This window comes from Leuciscus leuciscus (genome assembly GCF_965113295.1).
Source record: "Leuciscus leuciscus genome assembly, chromosome: 9".
Classification (NCBI taxonomy): Eukaryota; Metazoa; Chordata; class Actinopteri; order Cypriniformes; family Leuciscidae; genus Leuciscus; species Leuciscus leuciscus.
The window spans coordinates 1,473,925-1,484,440 of record NC_138733.1 but is presented as its reverse complement, the minus strand read 5'-3'; the positions used below and the strand labels follow the sequence as shown (position 1 = coordinate 1,484,440).

The 10,516-nt window shown below is 37.4% G+C and overlaps 1 protein-coding gene across 7 annotated transcripts in view; it reads left to right on the top strand.

The window, feature by feature from the left end:
• pde2a (phosphodiesterase 2A) overlaps positions 1–10,281 on the top strand; it is a 202,117-nt gene extending 191,836 nt beyond the window's left edge. For all 7 annotated transcript variants that reach the window (XM_082179948.1, XM_082179947.1, XM_082179950.1 and 4 more), the window contains 2 exons: positions 2,906–3,012; positions 6,275–10,281. In XM_082179948.1, coding sequence (XP_082036074.1) covers positions 2,906–3,012; positions 6,275–6,509 — 342 coding nt within the window. In that variant the 3' untranslated portion in view covers positions 6,510–10,281. The remainder of the gene's footprint in view (positions 1–2,905; positions 3,013–6,274) is intronic.
• The last annotated feature ends 235 nt before the right edge of the window (positions 10,282–10,516 follow it).

Below are 10,516 nucleotides of genomic sequence, written 5' to 3'. Positions count from 1 at the left end.
CCGGGCCAGCGAACCAACCCACAACCCCGAGAGGTCACGAATTGATAATCCTGACCCAGCATCATACTCCCAAGGAAAAACAATTCCCTTCATTATTACTCACCTCCATCCCCATCTCTATTACCCCCCCAGTCCGACTAGTGTTGAATCTTATGAGAGAAAACACGAAGCGAGGGAGGGTGGCGAGACTGCGTCAGCCTCCCTCAGGAGCCAACTCCCTCAGCTCTCGCTGTACTTGGATGTCATAAACCGATCGGTCTGTGCAGCGCCGGTTCAAGTCCAACAAGCCTATGGTTTAAAATAATGTCAGTTGTTGCTTCAACACTGAAAAGAAACATTTAAACAACATGTAATGTTAAAAAGGTTAAAGGTGCATTGCGCAACTTTTCATGTTAAAAATACCCGTTTTCTAACCCATACATGTTTAAACAATTGCCTGATGGGCTGAATGAGCCCTTCTCTGATCACTGAGATTGTCTCTATAATCCTGTAAAGTAAAATAAATAAGAGGGATTCGGGCCGGAATTTTAGACTGGGCGTGACGTCATGCGCGTTCACGGCACGCTCACCTGGCTGTCTGGCAGGTTTGTGTATCCGCCGGCATTCTCCGTAGAAGATGGATTCTAAGAGATCGGCTTGTAGTTCATTTCAAACACCAACGCAAACTCCACGCAAGATAAAAAAAAGAAAACTTGTCTCTAGTGCAACCAAAAGGGCAAAATTGGACTCAGACAGGCGTCGGAATAAGACGAGAGTAAACATAGGGACAGCAGTTGAAAAGTATTGACACATTTCACATAAATGTTCATCAGTGTGTATTGTCCCTGGCAAAATATCTACTAAATAAATCTGCACTACATGTAGTTTAATGATTTGCTATTCGATTAAAACAGTTCAAATATCTTGAGTGTGATATAAAATGCTGATATACAAGTTAGATAAATAGACACAAATTTTGAGCAAATTACTGCTTAATTAGGATGTATTGCTATTGGAATATGCTACTTAGCAGATCAATAAAACAGGCTAAACCCCCGCCACTCTTCGGCGGATTAGCCTGTTTGGCTTTTATGGTAACGTCATAGTGCCATTTAATTGTTTATTACCTTGAGACAATTGAGTGTACTTTTTTGACCGACTGTGCTTTGAGCTTTTACAAAGTAACAACTTATATTGTTCATGAACGTGTTTCCATAATAATACAATCATAAGTGGATACAGTAAACACATAACATAGTTCAACATGGAGATAGATGGAAATAAAAAACTACGTTTTCTACTACCCCCGTTTTTCCCTCACACATAAGTGTGTAATTTACTCAATTGCCTTTCCTTTCACATATTTAAAATGACTTGCAGATTTATAACTTTATTACCTCTGAAGACATTATGATTGTAAACAAAAGATTTGCGGCTGATGCTCCTTTGGTTATGAACAGCTCGTGCTCGTGCAAGCGTGCGTGTGCGTGTGGTCCATGAGCGTGCACATCTCTGGCTGCAGTTTCACTTGCCGCCAGAGGTGGCATAGTTCTGCAAAAACTCAGAGTCTTGCTTAATGCACCTTTAACAAAATACTGATAAATCACTGTTGACATTTCAATAAGTAAAACAGTGTTGCGATATCAACTTGATTCACTGAATAAATGTTAAAATGCTGTCCGGGTTTCATTAATCACTTATAGATTTAAAAGCGAAATCTCAAAAAATGTATTATGCGTTTTACATCATAGCTTTTTTTTTAAATTACTTTATTGACTTCATTTCCAGGTTTAACCCTGTAAAGCTTGACATATGAAATTGTATTTAAAACGAAACAGTTTATGGAACATTTAGATAAAATATAAAAAGAAATCTAAAAAAGTTAGCCTATGTGTTTTTATGTTTAAATATTATCCATCGGGTTTTTATGGCTGAGAACATGGAGGAAAATGTAATTCAGAGACTCAAACTGAGCAAAAATATGAAATTTGCTGCAGATGATGATATTAATATGAACTTATGATGCTTATAATGTAAATCAAGGAGATCTTTATATCAGTACAGCAGATACTGACACAATATGCATATACATATCAATATCTGCCAATAATATGTCTTAGTAAGATGATATTTAAATGCTTAGTTTTATTATCAAAGCTCTGTAGTTTTAAAACATAATGCAATGCAATACAATGATGATTGACAGATGAATGAATAAACCTTCCTCAAACGCCTGATGAACATATTTAAGATGTTTCTAATAAATGATAATGGTAAATCAAGTAAATCTCAGTTGCTTCAGTCCAGTTCAAATATTACTAACAGTATCAGTTACTTGATGGGCCTCTAGCTCATAAATGCCAGAGGAGAACTGGCCCACGACTGAGCCTGGGTTCTCCCAAGGTTTTTTTTTTCTCCATTAGGTCACCTGATGGAGTTTTAGGACACCATTAGGTCACTTGATGGAGTTTTTCGGTTCCTTGCCACTGTTGCCTTTGGCTTGCTCAGTTGGGGATATTTTGGGGATATTTAATTTAATTTTATCAATCAATAAATTCCTCTTGAAACAAACTTTGTTGTATTATTTAAATTTAATACTGTGAAGCTGCTTTGATACAATCTGTATTGTGAAAAGCGCTATACAAATAAACTTGACTTGACTTGACTTGACTTGATAATATCAGTGCAGATTTGACAGAATAAAGACACGTGAAGCTCGAGATGGAGGACGTTTGTACAGTTATATAAAAACTTTTACTTGCTAAAAACAGAAGGACTGGAGGAGATCATGTGCAACAGGTTTATCAGATCATGTTGATCATTTAAAGGCGTATCAGATATGGATTTATAGGGCTAAACGATGCAAGAGCACACAGATTGAAAGCAGTTGTGTGTTTTGTAGGGTTAAATGATTGTGTGTTTGTAGGAGAAGGCGATGGGAAACAGACCCAGTGAGATGATGGACCGAGAGAAAGCCTACATCCCTGAACTCCAGATCAGCTTCATGGAGCACATCGCCATGCCCATATACAAGTCAGTGTCGATGCTTAGTCACTTTAACACGTTACCTGACACTGTTTACATCCTTCCATAACTAATTCCATTTTGTCTTATAATACTAACAAGCATATATATTGAAAATAGCAGAGGGCCTAATACAGAGCCTTGCTGCACTCCATCATTTACTGACATTATCGTAGATTTTTCCCCATTTAAAAAGACTAAATGGAAACGGTCTGATAGGTACGATCTAAACCACCTTTAATGCCTGTCCCTGAACACCAGTGTATTGTCAATCTCACACATGTCAATCTAAGAGTATTTTATGATCTATAGTGTCGAACGCAGCACTAAGATCAAGTAAAACTAGTTTTGAGAAACAACCTTGGTAAGTCACTTGTAATTTTAACAAGCTCAGTTTCTGTGCTATGATGGGGCCTGAATCCAGACTGAAATTTTTCATATATATATATATGTGATGAAAAAGCTTTCCTTTTCCTTAAGAACCCAGATAGAAGATTTTTGATCAATATGGAGAAAATGGACTGATTATATAAAATCAATTCGCCCAGACTTTTCTGAAAACATGAATAATATAAGGCAATGTTTTTAAGAACTACAAGTAGCTCCCCTCGTTCTTGTTCACAGTTGCTGTCAAAATGAGGAAAATACAGTACATCTTGAGTACTTGATTTCCATGATGGTTTGTAATGCTGTCTTTGTATTGACATGTATGTTTTTATTAATTTTTTTTTTAAAGAAGCAAGTAAATCCCGTTAAATTTACGGTAAAAAACTGGCAGCTGTGGTTGCCAGAAATCTACCGTAAAAAATATAGTAGCAACATTTTAGGTTTTACAGACTTAACTTAAATTTACAGTAAAAAAACATATTTCATTATCTGATATAATGTTAATTTATCGACCTATTGAAGTCACATGATCAATCAAAGCTCATCACAAGCAGCTTTTTCACAAGAAAGTTAATAGTAATATGTAGAAGCTGCACAGTGTCATTCACACAAACACTAAACACCATCATGGTAACACACATGAAATTAAAAAAATGCAGTAAACATTCATTTAACAACATTACATTTAACATAAAACCCTAATAGACCCTGAAAGAAGTGTTACCTGTAGTGGAAGAGCCTCTCCTCATTATTATTAACTCGTCTTTATCTCTAGGTCATGTTCCAAGAACATTTAAACTGGCAGTTATAAAACCTCTCATTAAGAAACCACAATTAGATCATACTAATCTAGCAAATTATAGACCCATTTCAAATCTTCCATTTATGTCTAAAATATTAGAAAAAGTGGTGTCCGCTCAACTGGGCTCTTTCTTGCAACAAAATGATATCTATGAAAAGTTTCAGTCTGGATTCAGACCGCATCATAGCACTGAAACTGCGCTCGTTAAAATCACAAATGATTTACTTTTAGCTTCTGACCAAGGCTGTATCTCAATACTAGTTTTACTTGATCTTAGTGCTGCGTTCGATACTATAGATCATACATTACTCTTAGATCGACTACAAAATTATACTGGTGTTCAAGGACAAGCACTAAGCTGGTTCAAATCATACCTATCTGACCGCTACCATTTTGTCTATTTAAATGGAGAAAAATCGATCATAACTCCAGTAAACTATGGAGTGCCGCAGGGATCTGTATTAGGCCCTCTGTTATTTTCAATATATATGATGCCACTTGGAAATATTATAAGGAAACATGGAATTAGTTTCCATTGTTATGCTGATGACACTCAAATATATATTTCATCAAGGCCGGATGAAAACGCAAAATTTTCCAAATTGACAGAGTGTGTTAAAGATATAAAAGATTGGATGACGCGTAATTTTCTTTTATTAAATCGAGACAAGACAGAAGTAATACTTATCGGTTCAAAAAACCGCCCACAAAACCTCGCACAATACAACTTTAACATCATAGGATGTCCTGTTACTTTATCCGCTACAGTAAAAGACCTGGGTGTTATACTCGATTGCAACCTGTCTTTTGAAAATCATATTTCATATGTTACAAAAACAGCCTTTTTCCACCTTAGAAACATTGCTAAGCTACGTAATATGCTATCAGTTTCTGATGCAGAAAAGTTAGTTCATGCATTCATGACCTCGAGACTGGATTACTGTAATGCCTTATTAGCTGGTTGTCCTGCATCCTCAATAAACAAGCTACAGTTAGTCCAAAATGCCTCCGCTAGAGTTCTTACGAGATCAAGAAAATATGATCATATAACACCGATTTTATCATCACTGCATTGGTTACCTATAAAGTTCCGTATTAATTACAAGGTATTGCTACTGACTTATAAAGCCCTAAACGGCTTAGCTCCAGTCTATTTAACGGATTTTCTATCACCCTATAATCCATCGCGCTCTTTAAGATCACTAAATTCAAGGCTTTTGGTCATACCTAGGATATTCAGAACCACCAAAGGAGGGAGAGCATTTTCACATTTGGCTCCAAAACTCTGGAATAGTCTTCCTGATACTGTTCGTTGCTCAGACTCGCTCTCCCAGTTTAAAACTAGATTAAAGTCGCATCTCTTCAGCCAGGCATTCATATAATCCTACAGTTCAAACTACAATCCGGCCTCTAGCTCATAAATGCCAGAGGAGAACTGGCCCCCGACTGAGCCTGGGTTCTCCCAAGGTTTTTTTTCTCCATTAGGTCACCTGATGGAGTTTTAGGACACCATTAGGTCACTTGATGGAGTTTTTCGGTTCTTTGCCACTGTTGCCTTTGGCTTGCTCAGTTGGGGATATTTTGGGGATATTTAATTAAATTTTATCAATCAATAAATTCCTCTTGAAATAAACTTTGTTGTATTATTTAAATTTAATACTGTGAAGCTGCTTTGATACAATCTGTATTGTGAAAAGCGCTATACAAATAAACTTGACTTGACTTAATATACATAACAACTGATTAGAAAAAACTAAGAAAAACTATGAAGAAACAAAGTTATTTCAACAAAAAATACATCAAATGTGAAGTGTCACGCAGGGAATTGTGGGAATGTCAATTTCCGTGTTCTGGTATTTAAATTTAAACGGTATTTTACTGTAAAATTACATGAAATGTACGGTTAGATCTGTCACAGTTATTCACTGAATATAGTACAGAAACTCTCTGTTAACCAATTAACAGTTTTTCTCTGTAGCATTTTTACTGTTAAAATCACGATCATTTTTTACAGTGATGTTTTCCTCTGAAATAAAAAAAAGAAGTACATGAGAAGTTAACATCTCGGATGATTTGTCCCAGGCTCCTGCAGGAACTGTTCCCGCGCTCGGCTGAGCTTTACGAGCGTGTGGCCGCCAACCGCGAGCAATGGGCCAAAGTCTCCAACAAGTTCACCATCCGCGGGCTCCCGAGCAACAACTCGCTGGACTTTCTGGACGAGGAGTTCGAGCTTCTGCAGTCGCAGGGCGCCTTCGGGGACGAATCGCATCGCATGAACGGATGCCTAGACGACGACTGCGACAAACTCCACCAGTGACATCACAGGTCAAAGGTCATCCACGGAGTTACGTCTCGCTGACAGTTACGAGGAAAGGTTCGTCGTCACGCGACGGATGGCGTTGCACGGTCAGCGGAGCGTCGAACGTTTGGACAGAAAAATAGTGCGAATTTGCCTAAACAAAGTTACATTCTCAGTGGCCCCGAACTTATTTTGATTGATTGAATACTTACTCAAAAACGTGTCAAAGCCGAAGTGAAATATTGTGTCAGCTGAGAGTTCTAAAGTGTCAGCTGAGAGTTCTGAAGAGAACAGTTACAGTGTTACAATGTTACATTTTTTAGAACTTATTGTTTCAAAGCAGCTTCACAGTAACAAACAGGAAATAACAGAATCACTAATACAAATTTCATCAAATATGAGACAAATTAGCTCTAAAAAGACCGAAAAGTCAACCAGTTTTCCCACTGTTTACATGTACCAGGAGAAGCTGAAGGAAAACTAAGCCACACGGAAATTGATTTTTTGCTTTAAACTGATTTCGTCTCTCAGGCGTCAGATTTCTCCATTCTTGAAATCCCAAATCCTCTGAAATGTGAGGCGAACGGAGAGCGACGGGACCGAAACACACGGATCTGCTGGGATCGGCCTTCTGAAACTCTGTACATACACTCGTGTGTTTTAAAGGGCTACACGGCCCTCACACTTTTCTTTCTCAGGATGGCAGAATGTGTGCGTCAAATGGATCTTGCCTTACAAATGTTTGCGTTGCCTTCCTGAGGGACTGTAAACCAGATGTATAAAAACATTCAGCCTGTCTGTGCACAGTTCTGAAGCTACATGGATATATGGGAATATCTGTTGGCAGTGTGTAAATGTGTGTTTGCACAGGTGTGACTGTACGTGCATTTGCCAAAATCTGCAAAGGAACGGAAACTGAAGAGGGTGATGATGTCTGTTTTATGAAAAATGTGACTTTGCTTGAACTACTTTCTCTCTCGCGGGTCGCCGATATTAACCTGCAACGGAGTGTGAATTTCACAAAAACTCCACCATATATCACCCTAAAATCAGAATAAAAGATATTTTGCATTAGAGAAATCACAGACAGCAACATAGTGTCGGCCCAGATCCGGCGCAGGGCTGCGTTTCCCAAAAGCATTGCAAGCCCAAGTAGATCGTAAAAATGATCGTACGACTGATCTTAATATTACGGTCTGTTTCCCAAAAACATCATAACTTAAGTAGCACTTAAAAATCATGGCAGATCTACGAGTGCTCTGGAGTAATCGTAAATCCCTAAGTGTGTCGTAAGAAGACAGAGTTATGAGGACACCTGCAGGACAACCGGCAGATTACACCTTTAACTTTATTCAAATGCAATGTGATTATAATATAAGGTTTTGATTGTACTTTATTGTACACTTTATTACTCGTTCTTTTTTTTATTTTTTATTAATGTATAAATTCATAATTAAAAAGGTCAGAAAACAAAAAAAATATATAAATAATTTAATCGAATTATTTTAATCCAAATTAAATGAATGAACAAAAAAAATTAATAAAAGATGTAATATGCTTCAAAGACTGGGAAAAATAGGGATGAACAAAAAAAAATCTGTCAATGTCTTGCTGACATGCATGAAAACCAGCCATATATTGGGCATTTCTTGGTTGGCCATCATGTGGTCCCATCATGCCATCTTTGTCCTCCTAGTCCTCCACTACCTCTTCATCTTCCTCCCTGTTAAGTAAGGACACTCTCATATGTCCTGACTACAACTACAAACATTCTCAAACTGCTGAGGTGTATGGCTGCAGTCTGGACAACAGAAGATGGAGGCTGAGGCCTGGGAGGGTTGTTTGGAGGACTAGGAGATGTGCGGGGAGATGGCAGATGAAACTGATGAAGGACCTGACTCAGGCTCAGGTTGAGTTACCTCTACTCCTCCATGGATGTCAATACCACCACAAATGCCATCTGAAGCGCTTGTGCCAAACATTGACAAGGCCTTTTCTTCCTCTGCTGTGAGAAGGGAGGACTCATTGGGCCCACCACCTGTTTTATTAAATCCTTTTAGCAAGGCTGGCAAAGTCCTGCCACTTCTTCCTGACCTCCTTCCCTGATCTTTTAATGCCACTAGTTGCAGTCAGTTTTCTAGCAAAATCCCAGATTTTTAGTTTTTGTTTATTTGTACGACTTCCCTTAAACCTGCTGAAAATAATGTTTGTATAGCTCCACCTCCTCTAAAATGACATTAATCTCCTCTTAAACAAAAAAAAAGTATTTTCATTGTTTTTTTGGGGGGTTCAGCCATTTTGCTGGTGTAGGTTTGCTGCTTTGTAGATTATTGGCCTCGTAGAAAATGCACATCAGTTGAAAACAATTAGGTTAAACATTTCAAAATACAAGCTGCAATTACGAGCCATTCCACAAGGTGCCCTTTCAGCACTGGACAAACGGACAGTGACTCTTCAGTAGCACTTACAGCTGCGGAACACGAACGTTCGTAAAGTCGCTCGTAGAAAATCCTCGTAAGTGCTAAGATCCATCGTTATCTGGAAACACAGCCCAGATCCGGGCCTCGTATGGATTCCACGCATACCCGATGTGAGCCGGGATCTGGGCTGACACTATGTTGCTGTCTGGGAAGAAGCCTGTTTTTAGGACCAGTCATCCTGTCCTGACATCATTTTTGTCTATTATTTAATTTGTTTTAATGATTATAGTTTTAGTAACGATAATAACCCTTGTGTATTTGTATGTATGTTTATAAATAGGGGTATGGAAGCTTGTTTTTGCCACAGAATAAAACATTTTAAAAGATAATTGTGACTTTAAATCTCAGATTTGCATGATATAAACTCGCAATTCTTACTTTTTTTCTTGCAATTGCGACTTCATATCACACAATTCTGACTTTATAAACTCGCAATTGCGTGATATAAAATCCAATTCTAAGGGAAAAATACTTTTTTCTCAGAATTGCGAGTTTATATCACGCAATTCGGACTTTATATCTCCCAATTGCGTGTTATAATGTCAGAATTGTGTGAGAAAAAGTTTTTCATTCAGTGGCGGAAACAAGCTCTCATAATATGGGTCTTAAAAGTTTAATTGTCATGAAATGAATGTCATAGTGCAAAAATATGAATGGTCTTGAAAACATCTTCATGCAAAACTTCAGTTTTTGTCTTGATTTTAGATGAAATATGTCCGTTCTGGGGAAATTGTACTGATGTTTGACAGTAAAATGACTGCGAGTCTGACTCTTTAACCCGAAACATGAGAGTAAAACTACTGTTTCAGAGAGCCAGAGATCCTTCACACACCTTCAGCTTCAACATTACACTAGTCTGAGAGGAAAAACTGGACATTTGTGTTTTAGATATTTATGATAAACCGTCAGTCTGCTATTAAAGTTACAGGTGAACGTTCAATGTAAGGAAATGTTATGGATTTCTGGCTTTTGAACATTTAATTTTTCTAATGATTTCTGCTGTATTTCAAAGGAAAAAAAACATGCTGGCAGTCAACTTTAAATAATTTAAACATTTTCTTATAGAGTTTCTTATTTCTCCATTGTATTTTAAGTTGATCATTATTATTACAGATATGATGCTATTGTTTTCTTGTGCAATAAGTGGTTTTTGCGTCGCCTCGTGTACATAACATCCGTTTCTACAGGATTACTTTTTACACACACTTTGATTCTATTTTCTGGTATTTGTACACGTTTGTACTGTAGGTGACGGTAAATAACATTGTTTTTCTTTTGTTTGGAATAAAAACCTTCTCTCGTGTCATTCATACTCGGCTCTTCTGATGGTTTTGATTAATGAACTCGGGTTCCCTTCATCAGATTAATATTTGAAAAATAGAATTAGTTCTTATTTTCTGATGAAAGACATATTTCTTATGCTTTACAATAAAGTTAAGTTTGTTAGTTAACATGAACTGCAAATGATCAATACGTCTACAGCATTTATTCATTTCAACGTTTTCTAATTCAACTTTACGGAAATGAATGTTATTTAATGGCAGT